We start from the raw sequence: 25,675 nt of genomic DNA on the forward strand, positions 1-25,675 counted from the left end.
TTCTGGACCCCAGCATCAGGTCAAATGCCCTGTGCAGCTCACAGGCGATAGTCCAGCCACTTGCTGGGCCTGTTACAGTCAGAGGCAATTCTGACTCACAAATAGCAGAAGTTCCACAAGCCCACAGCAAGGCTGGCCAGGGCCAGGCAGAAGTGGTGGGACAAGAACCCACCCTTACTGAAATGAAAGCATCTGCGTGCCCTCAAATTCCCTGACCTCTCACTCTGACTAGCACAAGGCCACATGAGGGGCAGGCCCTCCCCTGGGCAATGAGGAGAACTGCATCCTGGCCTGGCCCTGCTGCGAATCCTCCGTGGAACTTTCGACTCCCTGGACACAGCTGCCCCAGCACCATGTTGTAAACAGGGCATCTGAGGTCGGAACCTGAATCCTGCCGAGCCCAAATCCCAATCTGTTACACCACACTGAGCCACAAATGCAAAATGAGGCAGCGCATGTGATCTCTGTGCTCCTCCGTGGGCCAGCAGACACATCTGATCCCTGGGACAAGATGCTGCATGCCCAAGAGGTGGCAAGGGGGGGGTCCTGCAGGTGCAAGACAGTCCACAGACTGCAGGTGAAGAAAGCGAGCTGAGAGCAGCCCCTGGAGAAGCCCGCTGTCCCCCCGAGCATGCAGCACACTTTCCCACATGTGATTCCCATAAAGGGCCCCAAGGTCCAGAAGAGAATGGGCAGCAAAGAAAGGTCACCAGGTGTGCCTAGCTTCTCTCTCACCAAAGGTACTGAGGAATCCCAGGATTCTAGCAATTAAAGGAAGGAAGCTTTTGTATAGTAGCAGGATCTTCCATTGCCCTCCTGATTTATTCATCCTGTGTTGCCTTTCCATTAGAAGAGGTGAACTGTTGGAGGGGGAAGGGGGAGAAAGGTGAACTGTGTTTGGAATCCCTTCCCCAATCGCACATTCGACTCCCTGCAAAGCGCTGACAGCAAGCGGCCTGCCGTACCTGGGCTCACACAGGAAGGCTGTGTTCTCACCATCTGCTCTCCAAACAAGCCACTCCCTGAAAGATGGGTGGCAGAACATGCGGGTTTTGTCTCGCCTCTTAATGAGGAAGCAGGAGAGCACCTCCATCCTCTGCTGGAAGTCCTCCCATCCCTGCTCCCCTTGTATGTGGCCCGCATTAATAGCCTGGAAGATCTGCTCGTCGGTCATGGGGTGGAGGGACGCAAGGGCCACGTTCAAAATCGGGAGCGCTCTCTCGAATGCGGACTGGGTCATGAACTTCATGTTGCACTGCAGCAGATAGAGCTCGGACAGAGACACGGGCACCACCTTGTAGCTGGCACTTTTGATGACCAGGTGTCCCTTCTGGAAGAGGTCCAGGGTGAGTTTGAGGTACAGGTAGGAGCCGAGGCTCCGCAGCACCAGGTGGCTGCTCACTTTCCCTATCAGGGCGGCGTCGGCCTTGCCGTTCAGGGAGATGTTGCTGAGGATGTCCTCGCTGCTGTGGACCCTGTGCTGGACGTAGGCGTGCAGGTCACTGTGAATGTCTTTGTTGTCTGGGAAGTCATCTAAGGAAAGCTTGACGAAGGGCAGCATGCTGACGAGTTCCTGTGGGGGAGGGGGAAAAGAAACACCAAGACCCACGGTGTCACTCCACAGAGATTTCTTTTTTATGTGAGCTGCATTCCAAACCAGATTCACTAACTTTTCTTCCAAGGAGGATTTTCATGGATTACAGGGACTCATTGTTTTGTATTAAAACATGTAATAGGATAAGTTGAAGATAAAAAGCTTATGTGAAAGAAATCCTGATGCGAGATCGAATCAGTAATGGCTTTCCTGAAGCCCTCATCCGAAGCCTCAGAGCCGAGCGAGGCGCGAGGGCCCTGAGCAGACAGCGAGCTGGCCATACCAGCCAAGGGGAGGGAGATCCTGAAGTGACCTGATACCCATAATCCTTACATTGTGCAGAGGTTATACAACAAAGACAGACACAAACCAGCACTGTGTACCTAAGAACACGGCCAGACACCGAGATAAGAGGCATCCCTCACCATGCATCAGATACTGGGACTGCAGAACTGAGCCAGGAAATCGGAAACCGCCCCCACCCCTGCCAGGCTGTGCCCCAGACCCAGTCTGCCCTGACAAAGCTGCCTACCTCAGACTTCAGTAGAGCCTACCATCTTTTTTTCCTTTTAACTGCTGTTCTTTCAAAGTAAACTTTTAAGTGGAAGTAGAACATACAAACCATAATTGCATGGGGTCATTAATTTTCACAAAGTCAAACATACCTGTGTCACCAGCAGCTAGAAACAGAACATCGCCAGCTCCCAGAAGTCCCACGTCCCCTCCCATCCCATCCCCATCCTAACAATCAGCACTCTCCTGACACCTCACAGCAGAGACGAGTTTTTAGTCTTTTTCTTTAAACTTCCCACTATCATTTCTGAAGAATTTAATTCCAGGTCCTCACTGAATTTAATAATTGCAGGGGTCAGGCTGAGTATAATCACTCCCATTTTACATGGATGCTAACGGACCTGTCAAGATTTACACGGCTAGTACAGAAAATACAGGACTCTGTTCCTTTGTTCTATCGATTGCCAAATTCTGCTTCCTGTGTGATAAATGACTGCAAAGGGTATGAATCAAATGGCCATAAAAACAACCATCAAGCTTGGCTGAGGCCTAATGCCACTTCTAATGAGAAAAGAAAGAACCCAAGTGCTATTTTTAAATAGACATCATCATAAAAGGGCAAAAATCAAAATCTAAGACTAATGTCTTTACTAAAAAAGGACAGGGGTAGAGGGAAGGAGTCAAAGGTTGTTAAGATATAATCTAGGGTTCAAATGAGGGGAAAGATGGGGAAGAAAATTTAAAAAACAAAAAAACCCCCACTTCATCTGGCTGCAAGTGGTAGCTCATGCTTAAGTTTTATGAAAAAACGGACCTTCTTTAAGCCTTAAAAATTTTTCCTTCCTTTCCTCATTAAAAAAAAAACAACAAAAAACAAAAACAAAGTCCCACTGCAACCCCACACAAATTACCTACCAGCAGGAATAACTTTAAACTCTAGTAGACAAACTGAGTTACATCCAGGGCTGACACTTGCATTTTGGAAGTGCAGGGACAGTGCCATGCTAAGAGGAGACTTTCCTGACACCTTGATTCATGTGCCTTGGATGGTAAAAAGGTCCTAGTTTCACCCATTTGGAGCTTTGCGGACTAAATATTTTGAAGTCCTAATACAGTTTTCAATTCAGCAGCTAAATGCTTTATAACAGTTTATGTTGTTAATCACACCATAAAATTTGGGTATGGGGTCTTGAAAAGAGATTTGAGAATTCTTTCTTACCTGAAAATTCGCTCTTACAGTCACAATCAACTTCAGCCAGGCAGGAAATTTAGAAATAATTTTGGTAATAAATGAAGAAAGCGTATCTCCATAGTCAGGCTTATGAAACTCAGCTTCATTTAAGCCATCTATCAAAATAATATATTCTTCTTCAGGAATTTTCTGCTCTAAAGGATAAAATGATTTTTTAATTATGAAATTATACTTTTCTATAAAATGGCACCACCCAGTGTATTTTAATGCACACTTTAAAGTGTTAGGAAAAACTAAAAAGGTTGCATATCACAGAAGAAACGGTTTTCACAGAAGCATATTTTCTACTAATTTATCATGAAAACCGGAGCGCACAGCCAAGAGAAAAACAAATCTTATAGAACAGCTTTCAGAAACATATTGCATTACACACATTAGCAGGATCTCACCCATGTATAGGATACAGTTAGCTCTTCATAAACTCCTGTCACTGGGGTGAGCTATGGCTAAGATAACTAGCATATACGGAGATTAACTCTGGAGAAGCTCTAGGTCCTCCCCCATAGAACTCTCTCAGTGGATTTCAGGGGATAAAAACTGACCCTCAAAGGCAAAGCATCTGGCCCAAGGCACACAGCCAGCCAGTGGTGAGAACCTCTCTTTTATAGACTTCTAGAACAGGGCTCTGTCCCACAAGCCTTCAATCTAGTTTTCCATTTATTAGCACTTTCTGCCCGGGAAAATGAGGCGAAATGATGACAGATCTGTTTCAATCCCCTTTCCTCTAGCAGAGATGCTAAGGCAGGCAGGTAAACTAGCTCAAAAGGTGAGGAGCAAGGAGGAGAAAGGATAAGAAATGCAACAATCCATAAGAGCATTAACTTCTCCTACCTTGCTGAATATTTCAAGGACCCCCCCCCCCAAAAAAAAAAAAAAAAAAAAAAATCAAATGAACACTTCTAGAAAAGCCTTTAGGTTCAACTCAACTGAGTGGATGCCCTGAAAAAACATGCTGGCAAGTCACTCAATCGACCAACTTATTTCCCCTGCTAGGTAGGAATGAATATAAAACATGCAGGCAACAGTTTCCAGGGCATAAGTCCTCTAAATAACCTACGGTTACAAATTAGCTACTTTGGAAATATTCAACTGTAGAGTTAATTCTTTATTAGAGATGCTTTTTTTTTTTTTTTTTTTTAAGATTTTATTTATTTTTTTGACAGAGACACAAGAGAGGGAACACAAGCAAGCAGGGGGACTGGTAGAGGGAGAAACAGGCTTCCCGTGGAGCAGGTAGCCCGAACGACACCATTCAAGAAGCATAGAAGAACTTTGGGGAGATGGTTCTGGGGGAAGAGAACGAGCCGTACACAGATTTACCCACATCCTCCCCAGGCACCCACCCTCACTCCCATCCAAGTCATTTGGAGGACCATCCTGGGGGCTCCGGACTCCTAACGAGAAAGAGGGTGCGCGCGGCTACTCAGAGGTACCATTTCTCAGGCTTGTGAGCGGTTCCAGCACTCCCCTCCTGAAGGCGGCCACCGGGTCCTGCACGCAGGACCTGAGGCTCAGCATGCTCTGTAGCTGGGGCTCCTTTATCAGTAGGTCCCTGTAGGCAGCCAGCTGATGGGACCGGCAGAGCAGAGCTGCGATGCTGTGCACGAACTCAGGCACCAGACACGTGTACGTGTTATCGGCTTGGCAGTAGTGGTAGGCCACGACCTGTGCAAGAAGCACAGCCATCAGCATCACCTTCCCCTCTTCACATGCTCCCTCCACAATCCCACACAGATGCAGTGTTCCCATCGGCCACAGTCACGACACAGGCCGCTTCTCTTCGCCAACACTGAGTCATTATTTAGCTTAACTGATTCGGTTATTCTTTCATTCACACGCTTTGCCAAGTTCTGGGCAGACTTTTAATTGCAGCCACAAATCCATCTTGATTCACACTAAGATCAGTACAAGTTACTCTGTACGGAAACTAAATGAATAAAACTCATGCATAAAACCTAAAGCCTACCCTGGCTTAAAGCAATTCCAAATAATCCCAATGTACTCAACATCCAGAAGTGCCTTAATCACCGCATTTCTGCTTTCACAAAGAGCAGCATCTCCTCGGGAAGCTCATCTGCTGCTCCCCCAAACCAGGTAACGTTGGCGGCTAGGGGAGTCGTGCTGAAAGTCACAGCTGGAGCTGGAGGGCCAGGCAGCCTGGCTCAAACCCTCAGCCCCCTCCCCACACACAACCCTGACACCATGGAGAAATTCAACAGCAACACGGTTTGAAGGACTCAAATCAGAAATCACCAAATGTCTGCCTGTTCTGTGAAGGGACACACAGGAGGAGACGGGTGCCTGCCCAGGTACCGAGGGGATGAGGAGCGTTGACTATGTTGGGAGGGATGTGAAGTGGCAGCAGGCTGCTTGTGAGAGAGCCCAAGGAAAGTGCTAGATGCAGAAGGGTCTGGGAAGAAAAGTGCTGTAGACGTATGCAAACTCTGATACCTTCCCATGTGTGAATAAGAGGAGGAATGGGAGTATGAGGCAAGAAAGGTGAAAAAGGTAAAAATGTATGTGTGCGAAGTGTTCTGTGTTCTTCAGAAGGGTGTGTGAGCACCTGCTGTTTCCCTGAGCTCCACACACGCCCGGCCTCACTGGGTCTGGGTCACAGATTGAGGGCAGCACCCAGGTTAAATGTGTGGCCAGGGTGACACAGACAATCAAGGGAAGTTCTGGGATTAGATTCCAGGTCCGCAGACTCTTAAAAACAAGAGGCAAGAGCAGATGTGGCCAATGTGGAACTGTCGTGTGACTCCTGTTTGAGATTGGATTTATCATCAACAGCCGGGGGAAGGCTGTTGGCTCTTCAGCTTTCCCCTGGACCGATGAGCCAGAGCACAGAAGACCGCCGGGGAGACGGCCCACACCACGTCCATCCAGCACTGTGTCTGACAAAAGAAGTCGGCCAACTCAACAGCGGGTCATGAGCTCCATCTGGAGCGGCGACAGCTTGTTTTCACTCCATACAGTGAATTTCACAGGCTGTAAGAACAGGCTTTTGCTTCAAGTTGCGTATGTGTGTGTACCAGATCTCCCATCTGACACACGTCTCTTACTGTGGCTTGAAAAATCACTGTGGCAGGGTGGCTTTGAAGTCTACACGCCATCCCTCATCTCTGATCACCCAGTTTTGACCAGAGGACTGCCCCGAATCAGCGGCCAGGGCTGCCTACGCCAGTGAGGAGCGACTCTCACCTCAGAAGCAGAAGCAAAAAGCAAGGATCTGGGGGAAAAAAGCCTCCTTTTCCGTCCCCTGCACCAAACTCACCCCCAGGGGGTATCCTCCCTAGATGTCCCTCACACTGGCCCCTCATGTTCCCCAGCTCTGCCAACTCACACCGCTGCTGCCCAGGGAGACCCAAGCAGGGCACCAGGAGTGAGCGACGTAACTGCTCGAATGCAGAGGGCGGCTCAGGAACTTGTGACGGATGCTGAGCACATGGAAAATTTCAGAAGGATCCTGATGGCTCTGAATCTACAAAGGGAAAGTCGGCCAAGTCTCTTTTGTAACGCAAGAAACCTCTGATAGAAGGACGCAGGGAACACAGGTGTGGTGGCCTGGGTCAGTTCAAGGCTCCCAGTCTCCGCTCTGGCACCAAGTGCAGGCCAGCATGGGTTTTAAGGATGGATTTGTGGAGCCTGCAATACAACCTACTACTCTGGGGAATTCTTTCAATCCACTGTTGAAGATGAGTAAAGGTCCACTGCCAGTGTCTGGGGAGATTTATTTTCATTAATACCTTTTACTTGGAGTACTCTATTGCTATTTTATCAACAGCTACATTTTTGCATTATATGCAATGGTCTCTGTTTTAAGATCCCTCTTTAAACTCCTTTCTCAGAAGCCAAACTAGCAAACATCTCTCTCCCCCACCTCCTCGCTCCGGAAGGCTCCCCCTAGAACAGCAGATTACCTTAGAAGCAAGGTATTTCACTGCATCCTCTCTTGGTCTCTGGTTTTCAGGAGTATCAGATACAGACCCAGGGGGTGTTTTAGCTGTGTTGGTAACACCTGCAGAAGAACTCGGTGAAAGCAATGGGGTGAAAGGAAGATCCTGAGAGGAATCTGAAGCTGCAGAGAAAGAGATCAATTTAATTATTACAACATCAGAATAGGGGTACAGTGAGATACTGAACATACTTCTTGATTAGACCCAGAGAGTATTTTAATAGGTAATGAGTGAACACCGTCCCAAATGCAAAGGTCCAAAGGAGAACACAAGTGTCCCTCTCAGCCCTGCCTCCCATCCACCCAGATGCCACCCCCCTCCCCCGCCCCGGGAGAACTGCTGTTTCTGGTTTTTTATTAAATTCCTTCTGCTTTTTAAAAAAATAATAATAATCTTTCATGGCTCACTTGTTCCTGTGCACCATGTTAGAGACATTTTCTTTTAATGGGTTTATGATACATAAAAATAAAACATGACTAGTCAAATATTTAGCTACTATATCCCATTTTAAGTTAGTTTTTATACTCCTGGTAAATCCAGCATAGAGGACAGAGGCTGTGGAGAACCGGGTACAAGAGAACTGTACACGCACTCCACCTGGCTGCTTCTGCCAGGAGCCTAACCCCCTTGGTTTTGGGACCCACACTCCCCAGGGCACCAGATCAGGCTTCACTGTCCATATAAAGAGGGAGACAGGCTCTCCAGCTGGGAGAAGACCAGGGAAGGCTGGCCTCACCCCAGGGGATGGCTCCTGCGCATCAGGAGAGATGGGAGCGTTCAAAAAGCTGGAACAACGTGAGGAGAACTGAGAATGGATGTCCTCCATCTACCTTACATTTGATCATCAACTAGACCAGCATGAAACATGCACATACTTTTAGGTGGTGAACCGGGGCTGCTAGAAGCAATCTGCCTCATGCGGCTTCCGTGGCAGCTAAGTGCCACCAACTTAGAAATGATTGCTGTCTTCCCAAAGCCCACGTTTCCAACAACCACGGCGCCTCTATTTTCTGTCAGTTCTGTGTTCCTCAAGTTTTCTTCTATCTGGTGAAAGAGCCAATCCCTTCCCACAAACACAGAGTCTGTCGTTATGCTTGGTACTTCAAACAACAGGGGTTTCAACAAAATGTCCTGGGGCTTGTAGGGAGCAAATCGTGCTTCGGGGGAAAAAAAAGATAATTATTTTAGAAGAATGTCATAATTTTATACACTTAAAAACTCAATTTAGCATTGCTTGCATGTTATACTCAGTATTAGCCTTTAGTTTTATGCCACCAGCGATCTGTGTTTCCAATCTGGTTCTATTAATACTTCTGTAATATCTCATTTATAATCCCCCCATTGGTTTTACAAAGGGTCCTATTAAAATGACCAGCTAGTTCTGTCATCACGACTCAGGACAGACATGCAGAGGATTAGAGAAAGTAATACAGGGGGCCCCAAACCAGGTCTCATCGGTTTGTCTGAAACAGTATCTAAGCCAGGTTTCTTCCACTACTGTAGGAGTAAAAGGGAAAGGCGATTTCCTTGAGACAGAGCCCCAGCTCTCATCTGGGCGTGGTGATGCGTGGCCCCTTCGGTGAGGCTGTGGACCACCCGACTGTGCGTTACAGGAGGTGGCCAATGGCCCACGGACCTGAAACGAAGCTGATTCTTTGTTGGTGACAAGTGTTATCCAGTGAGTGTTCAATTACCCCTCACTTCAAAATAATATATTGCAGAATTATTTTTCAACTCCAGAAATGAGTTGATCAGATTTTAAGGAAGAAGCCCCAAACCATTAAGGATGGCCTCCTAGCACACGTAATAGATAAACTTTGAGCATACACGCACACGTCATGTTTTTAAATGAGCTGGCTTAAACGCTGGTTATCACAGATCCTCAGTGTTGAGTGAATGCATTCATGATATCCACCATCCCAGCAGATGCAAAGATCAGTACCTTTAACTTCCTGTGCCCTACCTCCGGCTGTATTGTGCCACGGCAATCTAATTGACGTTCGAAGAGGGGCATTTCTCTGCCCGTCTAAATAACTCAGATCTTCCAATTTGGTTGAGCTTGTTGCTGTAATATTAAACTCAAGTTTAGTCTTTTCAAAGTTGATTTTAATAACATATCCCAACTACTATAAATCATAAAGCACTAAGCAATTTCGTTCAGGCTTTCAACTAAATGGACTTCAAGGTAATTTTGGTTTTCTTTGCCAACCCCAGCTTATTTTTTCCTGCAGTGAGGTTAACCTAAAAACGGTGAACACCCCGTGTTCCTCATTCTTAACGATGTGGTGGTATGGTTGCCGTAACTCTCCATTATTCCTGGAAAGAGACAGACTTCACCAAAAATGTTTACGAAGAACGTTGACCGGCAAGTGTCACTCAACAAGGCTGCAGTACACACTGCAAACACACAGCACAGTTCTAGAGTCGTCTTTGCAGCTCCGGAGAGCCTTCCATGGTTGCTGGAATTCCAACCTTGTTAATTAAGTGAGCAGATTCTGCAGTACAATCCCACAGTGCTCAAACACTAAAAGTCAGCTCCTGACTGGAAAGTAGCCAAGCGGATTTCATCGGAAATAAACATATTCCTAAGCTTTAAATTTTTATGTATATATTATATACTATATTATATCTATGCTTTTTTTTTAAATTCTAAAAAGAAGGAATATTTACCTCTGATCAAATCAGTAAGACTCACAGTACATAGGGAACAGTTAAAATGCATTAAGGTCTATTCATGCACACATACCAGCTGGATTATAAAAACAACCAATACAAAATAATGTTGCTAGGTCTTAGCGAATCTTAACAGTAAATACATGGTACGTGCCCAAAAAGAAAAAAAAAAAAAAGAACCTCCCTTATTTGCATATACATCCTAGGCCACAGTGAGAGAATTCTCAATAAAATTAACCTAATTTGTTTGTGAGTTAAGTGGCCCAACATAAGGTACAATTCTCTTCCAGGATAATAAAATATAGGCATCATTTGAGGGTAAATGAGTGGGGAGCAGGAGTTGAATTCCAAGGTCTAAGGCTTCTAAGGACTGGTGAAATCATTAGCAGGACCAAGTTTCGAGGGAGAGAAGTCAAGTTGGGCCATCTGTCTGCTGAAAACCTTCTGGCTCACAGCATCCAGCCACTGACCGGCACCATCTGCTCAGTCTGGGTCCTCCCTATTTCCCCTCCTGAGGCTTTCATCCTTTTCTCCCTCACTGTTAGCAAACCCTCCCCCCCATGACTCCTTCATTCAACAAGCACCTGGGTGGCTGCAGGGCTTGGCTCTGTGGTGGCACGTCCCCTCTTGCCACATTCCCCAAAGGGCAATCCACCACACACCCAGTCCCAGGAGAGACATCTGACACCATGACTTCACAACAGCATACACTTGATGCTCCTCTATCCTTCTGGTGAGTATCCACAGTTTATTTACACACCCTGTGCATACTTATGTCAATACCCCACACAAATCTCTCCCATTAGAAAGATTCAGCTAACTCCTTATGTAGGACTTCCAAATGGACCTAATTTCTGGGAATCCAATGGCAGCCTCTAGCTTCTCTCTCTGGGTCCTTCCCAACTAGGGTGTGTGAAACTTCCCGGAGGACCGCCAGGACCAGACCCCGCACCCTGGCTCCCTACAATAACACCGCCTGGAACGTGTATTTCTAGGCTCCTTCCTGGGACCTGGGATCTGGGACTCTGAGCCAGGCCTCTGCAAGTGCCCCTCTCCTCAACACATCTCCCCGTGAGCACACCCACATGCTGGAGGCTGAGGGGGAAGGAGCACCCAGAGCTGTAACCCGTAAGCCGAGTTCAGCTCAGAGCTGAACAGCCACAAACATCTGACCTGCTGCTTCAGCCCTAGGGAACCCAAAGACACTTGGAGCCTCGAAAGGGTTTCCTATTTCCCTTCTCCTGACCCCTCAGAACACGACATTCAGTTTATAATTCTGTGACAACTGAAAGGATTAAGAACATGAGACTGTACAAAGGGCATTCCAAAGAGAGGACTGCAAAAAAGCCCTAGCTTGACACAGATGCAGGAGATGGTGAGGCGGCAGACACCTCTGTCTTCAGATTTCCAGTCACTACAGCTCTGGCTCCCAAGTGTGCAACAAAGCGGGCTCCCCCGCCCCGCAGCTCTGAGTCTCTGCGTCAAACCTGATTAAGGTGCGGTGAAATGGAGTGGCTCAGTGGGGCTGCAAGCCAGAAGCTGCCGGCTGCCTCTGCTTTCTAAGCTGTCGTCAAGGCCACTGAGGGAGACAAGTCGGGACAGCGAAGCTTCAGCTGCCTGCTCGGCGCCCTGGTGCCCCTCACCCGGCAGAGCAGGCTGTTGGACCACATTCGGCCTTCTCACACAGGCTCACAGTAGAGTCTCAGGCATCACTCGCACAACAGGACTCACTTCTGGTATTTAACAATAAATGTTTCTGAAATCCTCAGCAGGACTCAGGGCCGAGAAAAATCAGAGGTAAAGCAATAATTTTACGCTGCAATAAGCCTACTGCTAGTATCCCTACAATTAAATTACTCATTGCATGTGCACACACGCATGTGCACACACACACACACACAGTACATCTAACATCTGAGTGAGAAAGACATTTTCAGATGCTACAGGAGAGGAAAGTTTTTTGGGGGTGGGCTGGGGTGGAGGGAGAAGCAGAAGGAAACTTCCCTGAACTGAACAAAAAGAAACACCTGTTGAAACACCATGGACTAACATATTAAAGGTAAATACCATAAAGTCTAGGCAATTACCAGTTAGAATTTCAAGGAAATTGGCTGGTAATTCTGTTTGTTGGTTTCTTGGAAAACTCAACACTGTGTCTGTGGTCCACTTAGAAAGCATTTCAAAAGAAAAAAGAAGTTAGCCAAAACCAGTAGAACCTAATCACCTAACTTCTAGATTATCTGAGATACCATTTTAAAGGCTTCTGGTTCTGTTTCCTAACAAAGGAATGAGGTGTCCATGCCACACATTTGATGTGATATAAAGTAGTAACCTGACTGCAGCATTTGAAACCAATTCCACTCCAACAAATACCTTTACAAAGAAAATCTCTGTACAGTGAATCTCCAAACCTAGCCAACTTATTTTTATAGTCTTTGACATAAGAATTTTACTGTACTAGACAAAGCAGTGAAGAGAGAACCGCAGTTCTTTGTAACAGGCTCATTGATAATAAAGGCGGCCACCTCAGGAACTTGCTTCCATACCCTCGCCACCCCCGCCCAGGGGAGGCCAGATCCCCTGGGGCAGCTGTGAACAGAGACCTGGCATCCCCTTTCCTTCACCTGCCAGTCCTTACTCTGCCAAATTTAATCGTTTGATGTTTCCCAAATGGCAATTTATTTGTGTTTATGTGGATCTTCACATGCAAATACTTCCGAGGTACTGCAATAAACGGTCCCGGACATATTATTTTCATCCTTCTAACACTGAGGGCTGCCTACTGCCCTGTCTGCAGCAGCTGGCCTTCTAATCACTAGACCAAGTGCTACACATAGTCTACACAACCTGAAGCTTTTATTCTTCTCAATGATACATGGAAAAATCTTGCCATGACTTCTGAACTGAGGTTCAGCTTTAGGGGTAAGGAAGGTGGAGAGTGAAGACTCTCCCAGACTCCTAGCTTGTTAACAGATACCATGAGGTAAGGAACTTGCTTATTTTCAAAATAAGCTTTTAGTTGATAAAACTTGCAACACAGAAGAAATGAGCCCACCCATTCGCAGGCAGCCACTGCTCAAACCCAGAGGTAAAACCCTCCCATTCCACAGGAGGTCTAGCTCGAGTGCGCACATAGACACTAATGAATGAGCACAGCAGAAATCCGAGAGCCCTGCTCTATAATCACTGCATTCTCCTGGAAAAGCTCAGCTCCTACCCACTGTCACTCCACATAGCAGGAGACCACATGAAAGACCATCAGGCAGAAAACATAACCCAAAATGGGGGGCTTTCAACACTATTAATGTATTAATGTGTTTACTAATTTTAAAATAGCTTGATTAAATTGAATACAAGTTTGCTATTTTGTCGAGGTCAATAAAACTATCAAGTTCTGGGATCGTACAAACGAACTGTTCATCCTAACTAGGTAGACGTGGTATAAAACGCCTCGGGTGCAACATACTATGCCTTTGGGAGTGGGGGAGTGGTGGGAGGGCATAAAAGCTTCTGGAAGAACCATCATTCAATATGCATAACGCTCCCCAGAACTTTTCTCTGGCAGACACGCCAAATCCCTCTTCTGGAACAAGGCCATTTACTTCCTTTGAAAGTGAATTAGAGCTGCCTCTCAGAACTTTTCCATTAGAGCCATTTATGTATCAGCTGCTTCGGAGTTCCACTGGAAAAAAAAAAAAAAAATGCCTCACAACAACCAGACTGGCCTGCCACATCCCCAAGGAGCAGTATAAAAAAAATTCTTTGATGTAGGGAGAGAGAACCTGGGTCTTTGTGTTAGTAGAGGAGAAGTTTTAAGTACTACGTTGGTGACAAAGGAGGACTGAAACAAGGTCGTCTTCTAAATTCAACCCAAGAGCACGGAGTTTAAAAACTTGGGACTGTAAAAGCAGGCAGGACAGCTCAGAACCAGAGTTCTTTTCTTAGCTTACCCCACTGCTCTCCTCGCTTGACGACCACCCACTATCAACTAGCAACAGTCACCCTTTCTGTGTCCTCATCTTGCTCCAGCTGCTCCATCCTGCTGAGGAGCATCTGCCTTGCCTGCCTGCATTCCCTTGATTGAGAAGCCTCACCTCCACTGCATATGTTTTAAGCTGTGAGCTCTCTTGTAACTGAAAGATACAGAAAGTGGACCTCCCATCTCTATGATGGGCCTCAATTATAAAAAGTTTGAAAGTTGGATCAGAAATTCTTGGAGTGGTATTAACAAACTCATTCTAAAGAAGGATTCCTATTTACCAAGACGTAATAAAAAGTTATGAATTTACTCAGGCTTAAAATATCAAAAACAAGAACAAAGTTTTTGGCACTTTCTTCCTTTGTACACAAAAGAGCCGTAGAGTCTAAATATTAGTTTTCCAGAATTCCAGAGTGGAAGGATCACTTAAAGACCAGTAAGGACAGCCATATCATGTTTACAGATGGGTAAACTGAGGCCTAGACGAGGTAAGTGCCCGGTCCACAATCACAAAGCTGGCTTGTGTCTGGATCAGATTCCCAAGGGGAGAGAGTGAACATGGGGTACCTCAGAGCCAGTGAGATAACCCTTCTGGAGAGAGGCATGGCCTTACCTGCAACTGAGTTGGGCCGTGGCATTACTAGCGAGTTGGAGCTCTGAGAATAAGGGACTGGACCATCTCCAACTGAGGCTTCAGTTTTGGGCAGTATGCTCTCCGCTGACCCAGAGGGCTCCTCTTCTGCCACTGGGGAGCAATTATCTGCCCTGCGATCATGAAGGACTCCTTTCTGTACCCCTAACCTTAGGCTTCCGTCCTTATTCCATTCCAAACTGGAGCCACTCCGGTCATCATTTTCGGATGAACTTGTAATTGTGGCTGAAATGAGAGACCAAAATACTTTGAAGGAGGCCAGGCATAGCTGGGGCTGTTGAGAGTTAACACAAGCACACTGCCCTCCCCGTTATCAATGGAAACTTATCCGGTCCATGCAGATTTTTATCAAAGTATGTTTCATACAGTGTATTTTGGTAAATTAGAAGAATGTTGCTTATCAAGGAAAATAAACTAAGCCATTCTACAGGGGAGGGTTAAAAAGCTGGTAAGATAATGAAAAAGCTGTCTAAAAGTATCTGAGAGTTAACAGTAAATCCATGTAATTTAGAGATGATGTATCTTCTCTTTTTAACAAAGATAAATTGCTCACAAAAGAATTCATATCTCATTAAATTCCTTTGAGCCTATAAATATCTTTTCCCAAATTAATATTTGTATAAGGGGGGAGGGGGAAGAGGCACTACAGTCGTTAATGCAGAAAAGATGGAGGAGAAAATCTATGAAAACAAAAATACAATTATAAAGTCAAGCAGAGAATTTGATCCTTAGAATTAAACTTTATAAGAGCTGTTCAAGATGAACTGGACAGAGTGACTTTATTCCTTTAGCAGCATGGAGTAGAAGACCTCCCAGCACGAGAAAACAAGCATGGGAAGGGATGCTGGACTGCAGAATTATAATTTAGCCTCTAAGAAAGAAAACCAGCATGGAAAACCATCTTGGCAAAAGAGGAGGAATATGATGCAAGAAAACAGCAATATTCACCCTATGTGGCTTCTACAAACAGCCACTTCCAATTTAAACACCCGAGCCCCTTGCAAGCCTAGGTTACCATGGACCCAATACTGGCTTGTGTCCTTGAGAACACGGCCATGTCCTCTGATCCCTTTTTGTTCCCTGTTGGGATCCCCACAGCCCAGGCCCTTAACAGAGAGAGCCAATGGGATGCAGCAGATCAGAGTGCATGGAGAACTCGGCCACCTGGATTAAGCTACTTCATCAACATAACCTGATGTTATACATACACCTAGCAGCAGGCTGGTGAATTCGCTCCAACAGCCTGTTATCCAGGATCAAAGGGTCTGAGTTTTGTTTTATTTTTACGATGCTCTTTAAAGGTTTAAATATGAAGACAAAACAATTTCCTCGCCTGTGACCGCAGGATATTCTGTCACAATTCTAAAATGGTCTTTACCACTGCTGCTCCAGTCTGGACTCATTATCCACTGCTTGTCTCCCTATTCAAAAATCCTTCCTGTGTGCTGAAGCCTCAGACCACCTACCTCCATCTGGTAGCTCCCTCTTCTGAGCAGCACAGCACCTGGCACATCCTAAGTGCTCAATAAATGTTTGCTTATTCAATGAATAAGCAAATGAACACACTTCTCTTCCAACTGTGGTCAGAGACATTACACTTAATCTCATTGTTTTTGATTCAGGATTTGATATTCTGTCTTCCACCACAATCTAAGGGGATTTGGGATGGGCCCATCACTGGGTGCCTGCCATTACTCCCGGCATTTCCAAGCATTCTATCAACAGTATTAAAACTAATTTCTCCATCTATTTGGAATCAATCACAGTCATGTGTTTTTTTAAGTGGACCACTCATATGAGCCTAAGTATGGCTCGTAGGAGTCTTTCCACCCCGAAAATGCCGGTGGTGGTGGTAACAGTGCTAGTAACATTTACTTAAGGTTATTATACGTCAGGGACTGTGCTAATGCTTCATAGGAACAGTCTAATTCATTAATGAGATCATCGCTTATTAATAATGATTAATGGTAAACTTGTCAATAAGTTGTGATTGTGAATTGTTACAAGCCTTCTTTTGTAAGTCCAGTGTTGGGGACTCAGACATACTTAGTTTCCCAGGTTACCACAACATCTGAGTTACAGGAAATGCGTCAGAGTGATTTGTTTGGTTTTATTCTGTGGCGGTTTTATTTGGGGGCACATACTCTTAAGGGAAAAAATACACAGAGAATCAAAGTGATGTCTGTCTGCATTTGCATTCCCTCAGTGCCATACACTGCAGAGTGACACCCCCAAGACCCTGAGTCCTGGGTCAGGCCGCAGGCAGTGGGAACAGGAACGGCCTGGTCAGGGGTCCCAGACCGCAGGGACAGGCTGAAGGTCCTGCTCTCACCATACAGCCACACGTGCCCAGGTCCTGAGGAGGAAAGCGGGCGGGGGGGGGAGTCCGAGACGGGGTTGCCATTTCAAAAGGAGGAGAAGTTTATGTGTTCCTAAACAGGAGACTCTCGCAAGTGCCCTCATGACGTTCAGCGAAGACACACGGTGCACTGTGCAGGTAGGTGAGCAGCTCTGAAGCCATAGGCCCTCCCACTGGGGCTGCCCCACTTCACAAGGTTCTCTCCCCGCCATCCGGTGCCAGAGGCAGCCCACACGGCTGGAAGCCCCACAGCATACTTTCGTCTTCGTTCAGGCACAATTAAGCCCTGATGCAGATTCAAGGGGGCAGGTGAAGGCCCAACACGTTTCCCCATACGACCCAAGAAACACACTGAATAGGGCAGCCCCACAGTCGCCAAGGAAGAGAAGCTGGTTCCTAAAACAAGGACAGGCTACTCAAAAGTACCGATTTTTCTTCCAGGCTACCAAATTCAAACTCCTAACCAAGTTAACCAGTCACCTTCAAGTTAACAGACACATACACAACTACGGCAACATCTTCACAATGATGACTTAAAAAAAAAAAAAAAAACCTCCAAAATCTATGTAACATTTGACATTTTCTGGAGACTCGGATACTCTTTCAAGTTTCCTAACAACTCAAACATTCTAGCATTTTCTTCCATCAACCATTACAGATGCCAGCTTTTGTCAATGAAGACTTGCCACCATCATTCAGACGGGGGCTCTACCCCTCTTCTAACACACAGTATTCTGTTAAATGAGCGATTTATCAGGCCTCAAGTTTTATCGAGCCATGAGGTTAGGCTTCGCTTCTCACAATTTAGTATTACTTTAGGTTTGTTTGGTCCTGCTCACACGTGCTACTTCTAACTTTCCATATCATTTGAAAACTCCTTTTAACCAGGGACAGCACACATTCTCTTCCTCTGTAGTAAATGGCACATTTAACTAGACCTACTGGTGCATAGGGTTACACTACTTCCAAAGCATGTCCAACACATAGTAGGACATACATGATCACCACAACCCTGGAGAAGAGGTAGGCAGGCTGAGAACCATCAATCCACTTTATAGATACGGAACAGACTTGGGAGAAACTAATCTTTCTTGCCCTGTATCTTGCTTTCCCCCCCCCCCCCCCCCCCCCCTCTCACACACACGCACACACACACAGTGGTAGGTCTAATACCAGCCCTTTTGCCTGCCCACGCACTATATTAAAACTCCCTTTGCCTTGCATAGCTCTCAACAAGCCAAAGTTTTCTAAGTGTCTGTGACTAAAAAGTATTTTGCAGTTCATGAAGTCTCACTTGTTAAAAACAGTAGTCCTCAGGCAGGGGCTAGTGGAGAGAAGCCAGTCATGGGTGCACAGTAGCCGGGACGAAGTTACCGGTTGACTAGGAGGTGGGAGAGACAGACAGACCTACTCAGTCATTAAATGTTTTGCTATATAAAGTACTGCAATAAAACCATATTCCTTCTCCTTCCCAGCTTTGCTGCACCCCATTCTTTGTCCACTGAAGGTTCTTTCATATGTTGAATGCATACTTAAAATAGAATTTTAAAAAATCAGTGTAAGTTTGGGGCCCAATAAGTAGTTTGGTAGGATCTAAATCAAGTTATAGGTTTAAAGGAACATTAAGAAGAAAATTACAATGAATACAGTGTTAGTCCAGAATTGTTTAGGGACTAAGGGCCTCTGACATCAAATGGATACCACACAGGTAGAACAGAATTTATCTGCCTTTGAGATGGAGAAAAGTCATGAGGTAAAAAGTGCAAAGGGCTTGGGTTCAAACTTTGGCTTCTCCCTCTCTGAGGACCTACAAAATATAAGTCCCTCCAGGCCAAATACTGGGAATGGGCACGTTTTTGTCTTTACCTTACAAACATAAACTTACGTGTTTGAGTTTTTCTTTTTTTTTTTTTTTCCCTTTAAAATGAGAGAAAGAGAGTGAAAGAGCACAAGCTGGGGGGGGAGGAGAGGCAGACGGAGAAGCAGACTCCCTTCTGAGCAAGGAGCCTGATGCAGGGCTCCATCCCAGGACCCCCGGACCATGACCTGAGCCGAAGGCAGACGCGTAACTGACTGAGCCACCCAGGCACCCCTGAGTTTCTCTTTATACTGGCTACTAGGAATTGTCAAACTTCCTACCCACTGATAAGCAAAATGAAAATGTCTAACAAAACTCACTCCCGACGTCATCTTTTCTCTTGTATTTTTTTTATTGAAGTATAAACGAATGTTATATTAGTTTGAGGCGTACGACAAAGCGATTCAACAACTCCGCACATTATGCTGTGCTCACCGCAAGTGCAGCCACCGTCCGTCTGCATACACTACTACAAGCCCACTGACTGTATTCCCGATGCTGTGCCTTTCATCTCCATGACTTCCTCATTCCTTAACTGGAAGCCTGGGCCTCCCCCTCCCCATCCCCCCACTTCCCTCCCCTCGTTCACTTGCTCTTACTCCCTTTTCTCAAGTCATACCTTCGTGGGGAGAAAAAAATCTTATTTTGCTAAATGTCTATTTGTAAGTATTTCAAATCCACTGGGGAGGGATTAAGTATCAAGTAGCCGCAGGAAATCACAGCAGTGGCTACCATAAATACATTAGTGCTTACTACGTGGGGGCTCTGTTCTAAGCCCTTGTCATCTCTCAGCTCACTGAATACTCCCACCAGCCCCTCGGGCGGGAAGCTCCGTAAGGCCTGAAGCCTTGCCGTGGTGCTCTGCACTGTTCTGATCACACCACACTATCAGAAAAATCTGAGCATGCACCCCAAATACATGCATTTACAAGTCATGTACCTGCAGTACCCTAATTTATAATACACAAAAAAATTTCTGAAGAGACTTTTCTAAAAAACCCAGAAATTGACCCCCCCCCCCCCCCCGCCCCAAGCACTCCACAGATGACCGGTCTTCATTCTCTGTTTTCAAAGCCAGGGCTCTATGAAGAGAGTCCTTTGTCCTTCCCTGAGTTGTGGAGAAAATCAGACACAAGGGCAGGTATGTAAAGTGCCTCGTATCTCATGAGTACCCAAGAATGTTTTCCTCCCCACACAAGTGAAAATAAAGTAGCACTGAAAAAACAAACATTTTTTAACTTCTATATTCAGTTTAATGGTTGACACAGAGTTTAAAAGTTAAAATGCTGGAGAGATTAAACAAGAAAAGGACATGATGGTTGCTTAGAAAAGTGGGAGAAGGGGATGAAAAAAGAAAACCCAGCTTCTGTGGATACCGCCTTTGACCCGATAGAAGATCACTAACACCTGTGGAAGGAGAAACCAGAGTCTAAATGAGACTGGGTAAAGAGCAGAAAGAAAGCCCAGGAAGCACCGTGCCCATTACCCTGGCCATCCTGGCCTGCCAGGATTCGCTTCTTCCCTTGTTGGCCCCCAACATCTTACACACGGTTCCGGCTGCCACAACATATTTGGGATTTCCCCAAGTGACGAAGGGAAGGATTACAGAGATGAAATCAGCCTGCCTGAAACCTTCAGACAGAAAGGCCAGACTGGGCTTCTCCCTCCGCGCCCCCTGCAAGCTAACGAACCACACAGGGAACAGAGGCGGCTGACCTGGAGGGACTGCTTTTACCTCTCCAAGCCCAGCAAGGAGAAGACTCTGGGGGACTTTCTGGCTTCTTCTTCCACAGCTCCTGGGAGACCAAAGCAGGCCTGTGTCAAGCACCGCAGAGCTTGGCTCTCCTTCTGGACTTGCCCAGGGGCGCCACGCTCGGGCTCGTGGCAGACAGATCTCCGTAGCACATCTCCACCTCAGTGCTCCTGGCATTGCACAAGCCATGCTTTGCTACGACACGCAACAAGCAGCAAGGCCAGGGACCCAAGCCATGGTGCACAGCAGCACCTGCCAGTCCCTTGGACTGTGGAAACCCCTCAAGGGTCAGCAGGGACAGGGAACTGGAGGAGGCGAAGACAGGCCACACTGCCCACACACACATTCTGACACAGCAGGTAGGAGCCTCCAGAGAAAAGCCCGTGGATTTGTACAACGTGAAGTCTCCTAGCTGTAACACCCAACTCCGTGTTTCAGTAGCTTCGCCTAACCTGTATACTGAAGGCATGGACACTGGAGCTTCAGACGTAGTCCAGTGACTCCGCAGAGTCGTGGACTCTTCCAGAACAGAGCACAAGGCACTATCAGCGGCTGGTATTATTATGCACCTACAGCATGCATCTTCCACCAAGAGGTGTCGATCACGGCCATGTTTTAAACCCTTCTCAGTAACTGACAACTTGCCCAGGTCTCCAAGGGCAGACGACCGCTCTTTGGTTCCACAGGTGGACAAGTTTTGAAACATACTGTACCTGAGCTTTACTGTACCAGTACTGAACAGACTTGCTCCTGGGACAGTGTAGGTACCGATAAATGCTTGCTACACCCACAGAATAGCCGCCTGAAGAATCCAACCACAGCGTGAATGAATACAAGTAGAGCAGGCATTCAGCAGGCCAAATCATCGCTACGGATTTCTTTCCCACATTAAGTATACTACCAAATTATATATGTAAAGGCAAATATTCCTCCTTCACCCAAGAGATAAAAAAAAAAGTTTCTATAATTAAGGATGATTTTTTAAATTGCAGGCAACGTAGCAAAATGAATATTAACACAGATCTGAAACACTCTAAATAGTTATTACCAAATCAATTTCAAAGCATTTCAATTTAGCAGCAAGCAGGGCAATATAGGGGGCAACAAAGCTGGATTAGCATAAAATCAAAAGGGCAGGATTTACAACAAGTTAAAAATGAAAATAAAATACAATTAATTCCTCTTTGTAGGCCTCTCTCCACATCTGATCATCTCCCTTGGGACACGAAGTCCAGGAAACAAAAGGAACAAAAGGTCTCTAGCTACCTCTGAAATCAATTTCATTTTACAAGCCCAGGAGGGAGTCAAGTCGAGGCACGGGAAGATAAAAGTCAGCCCACGATAAACTTTGTTTTAATATCCTAAGCAACCGGCCAGAAAAACAAACATTATCAAACTCTAATAAGCACCAGCAGGATACTAATCCAGTACCCAGTAGTTCCTGCAAGCCACTTTTGCAGGAGAAATGTTTCTGTGAAGGTATTCCCTTGCCTAAGTTTATACCTGCCTTCCAGCTTCAAAGGGAGAAAGAGCAAACACAAGCCACACCCTACCTCCCCACCAGAGAAAGGGGAAAGGCAACAGAAAGAGCCAAAATTCTTTACCCTTTTCATATTCTGAGCACTTAATCTCCTGAAAGCTATCTGGCCTGGTGAAATGTGGTGGCTCGCGCTGGGAAGCTGGGCAGGTGAACAACACACCTGCTCTGTGTGCGACACAGGCCCAGTGGGGGAGATGTGGACACCATCCACTCGGAATACCCCTCCTCCTTCGTGGGGCTGGCCTAACACCAGCTCTCAAAAAGAAACAGATCTGGGATACTACAAAAGTAATTTGGAGATTATAAATGCCAGCAGGTACAAGCAGATAGTAGAGAAGGGCCTGGAAGGGACAGGTGACTAACTTTTAATGGCCTCTTAGCCAGAATTTTTCTAATTGTTACCTTGTAAGTCCTTCTCCTGGGCATATTTATTATTAATACATAGGAAGGATTTTTTTTTTTTTAATCTTGATAGGAAGACTGGGTTTTGTTTCTCCTCATCCAATATCTATTCCCTTTCTTCCTAAATAGAGCAATAATCCATTTTTTTAAACATACACACACAATACTGACCATGATATGGACACAGACAAAAACTACACAGTATGTTTAAATCAAAAAGTGCTTGTTAAAACCCACTGCTTTCAGTGATGCTTTTTAAAAAATCAGACTGGGGAGCACCCAGGTGGCTCAGCTGGTTAAGCAGCCAACTCTTGGTTTCAGCTCAGGTCATGATATTGGGGTCCTGGGATCAAGCCCGACATCAGGCTCCACGCTCAGCAGGGAGGCTGCTTGAGGATTCTCTCTCCGCCTCTCCCTCTGCCCCTCCCACCACTCACATACTCTCTGTCTCTAAAATAAATAAATCTTTTTAAAGTAAATAATCAGATTGGCTTTCATACACATTCTAGTGAGTACACCTACTTAGGTTTTTTTCTAAGCTGAGATTAATACAGTTTACAATTTCCATTTGTTAACAGTTGGAAGCAAGTTTATTCAAAGGAGTGTCACTAAGAAAAAATGTATTCTCAGGCATGGAGGAAACACCGATTAAAGCCACTTCTTTGCAAAGCTTTCCTTTTAGAGCCAGTTATTAAGAAGCTACTTTATGCTGATTGGGTATAGTTTCACATTTAGAAGGTCTTCACACTGCAAATTTTAAAAATCAGACACTAATTTCTAGGTAATGCCAATGATTTTAATATGTCAAGAGTAGGAAATTTTACTCTCAAAATATATATATTTGTAGGGAATTCAGTTACGCCCATCCAGCTGAGACAGTATTTGTACATGACAGAATTATTATACTCCTAAAGAACATTTCAAGAACTGGGACCTCCTCAAATAGGATGAAGTGGGACTCCCCTCTTTGTAACACAGTAAAGTTGGAACAGAGGGCATAGAGGTTCTGGAAAGCCCTGACTGACCTCTACACAAAGAGACTGGAAGGGGTCCAATAAATTCTTCAAATGGTCATGATTCTGTCCTTTCTCCCACTAAGCCAGCCATTCCTCAAAGGAAAATCCTCTTCACCTGCAATGCATCAAACCAGCAGAAACAGAACACAGGAAGGGTAGTCCGTGGCAGCCCCGAGAAGGCCATGTGACCATGTGGGAATACGACCTTCCCTACATGGCATCTGTTGGGCAAAAATATGTAGATTAAATATAATCACCCTGATGGAAATCAGCTTACATATTAAGAAGAGGGCTAGGGGGGCGCCTGGGTGGCTCAGCCGTTAAGCGTCTGCCTTCGGCTCAGGTCATGATCTCAGGATCCTGGGATCGAGCCCCGCATCGGGCTCCCTGCTCTGCAGGAAGCCTGCTTCTCCCTCTCCCACTCCCCCTGCTTGTGTTCCCTCTCTCGCTGTGCCTCTCTCTGTCAAATAAATAAGTAAAATCTTTAAAAAAAAAAAAAAAAAAAAAAGAGGGCTGGGAATTTCTAAGGATGGGTTAACACTATTTGAAATTTCCCCCAGGTGCCCTAAACAAACAGTACTAATTCCGTACATGCAGCTCTGAGCCCCGTGTGGGTGCCGGCAGCCCCCCCAAAGCTCGTCACGCCGCACCAACTGTGTGCATTTGTCACCAGCCCACCCCTGACACCTTTGCCGCCCCAACCCAAGCTCTAGGGGTGGACACATCTGAAACAACTCGAAATGGAAAATTCAATGGAAACTTCTTCCCCCTCTCCCCAGAGCCTGTGGAATTTAGCATATGCATCCTAACCGGCCTATACCAAGCAGCTGCCAGGCCTTCCAAAGCAGGAAGCCAAGGTATCTTCACCTTTATCTTTGCCCACTAAGATCACTGTGTTCTTGAATATTTTATTCTGTTAAATATTTAAGATGCCTAAAGGCTGCCGTTCCCAGGCTACACCTTATAAAAAGTCATGTTCCTCAGGCGGAGAAAGCACACACCCTACCCCCAGCAATCACAGAACCACAACTGAGTAAAGATCCCCGCTCCGTGAGGAGGCTGTGAAACCTACGGACCCGTATTGATTGAGGAGGAAGCGCTCTCCCTCCCCGGCCCCCCCACTCCTGCCTCTTCAAAGAGCTGTGGCTACCAGCTGCCCAGAGAGGAAATACCTGCCTTTCCTCCTTCCCCTCCCTACCACACCCCCCATGTGTCCCTTGGCGACAGGTTCTAGTTCTGCACGTCATGGAAGGAGAGCGAACAGAGGAACATTGTCACCAGCACAGAGCTCGCTTCTCAGCCACCTACAGTCCTTACTCCCTGCCGGAGACCAGCTAAGGCACTGAGAAGCACCATCTCCAAAGCTGGGGGGACTCCATTTCCTCACGACTCCCACTTCATCTCAACTGTCACCGTTTTTATGTGAAGCTGAGCCAAGGGAACTTGTCTTTCTGAAGCCAAGGAATGAAGGACAGCCTCAATGACATGAAACGTGTCATTTAACTTGAACAAGACACAGCTTACAATACAGCTGACATTAACAGACGTGACAATGTCAACTTGGAATGGGAATCTTGCGTATCTTCTTTAGAAACCAGCTAAACATTCCGTCCTCCGGAAGACGTGACAGCGGCAACAATTCTTTTTTCCTTAATTTTTCATTCCCAACACCATGCCAGGAGCCCAGCAGATAGCCAGAATAATATAAATGAGAGCCCCCCCCTTCCCCTCCGTATGGAGACAATAATAATAAAACAAGATCAAGTAAACTGAAGGGAAACATTGAGGTGCTACAGAGAGCATGTAAATAGAGGGACTAAGCGGTCTGGGGTTGGATGGATGTATTCAACCAAGTTCTCATTAAAAGCCTTGGTATCCCTGCAGCTCAATCTTTCCTTTGACAAGACAGAAAACCAAACCGGCAACTTTTCTTTCCCCTCTTTAGAATACTTTTAAAATTGCAGCACTGTATCTCAATAAGAGAGAGAAAGTGGGGGGGCGGGGGAGAGAATGAATGTATGAGGGTCCTCTTTGGTCACTGAAAAAGGTTCTGTCACAACAAGACACTGGCTTGGTCATAATCAGAGGCATGCAACGCCGATGCCAGATCATATAATGAAGAGAGAAA

General features: G+C 46.0%; 1 protein-coding gene across 5 annotated transcripts in view; it reads right to left on the reverse strand.

The window, feature by feature from the left end:
• The window catches only part of TANC1 (tetratricopeptide repeat, ankyrin repeat and coiled-coil containing 1), a 230,247-nt gene that overhangs the window by 44,774 nt on the left and 159,798 nt on the right, over positions 1-25,675 (reverse strand). For 3 of the 5 annotated variants that reach the window (XM_035007968.1, XM_035007970.1, XM_035007966.1), the window contains 7 exons: positions 14,581-14,844; positions 9,258-9,380; positions 8,191-8,472; positions 7,280-7,437; positions 4,793-5,024; positions 3,327-3,493; positions 966-1,573 (listed from right to left, as the gene is read on the reverse strand). In XM_035007968.1, the coding sequence (XP_034863859.1) occupies positions 966-1,573; positions 3,327-3,493; positions 4,793-5,024; positions 7,280-7,437; positions 8,191-8,472; positions 9,258-9,380; positions 14,581-14,844 (1,834 nt within the window). The remainder of the gene's footprint in view (positions 1-965; positions 1,574-3,326; positions 3,494-4,792; positions 5,025-7,279; positions 7,438-8,190; positions 8,473-9,257; positions 9,381-14,580; positions 14,845-25,675) is intronic. The other 2 variants (XM_035007969.1, XM_035007971.1) reach the window with 2 other exon arrangements.

Source organism: Mirounga leonina, unplaced genomic scaffold (genome assembly GCF_011800145.1).
Source record: "Mirounga leonina isolate KUSES-001 unplaced genomic scaffold, KU_Mleo_1.0 Mir_151, whole genome shotgun sequence".
In the NCBI taxonomy this organism is placed as follows: domain Eukaryota; kingdom Metazoa; phylum Chordata; class Mammalia; order Carnivora; family Phocidae; genus Mirounga; species Mirounga leonina.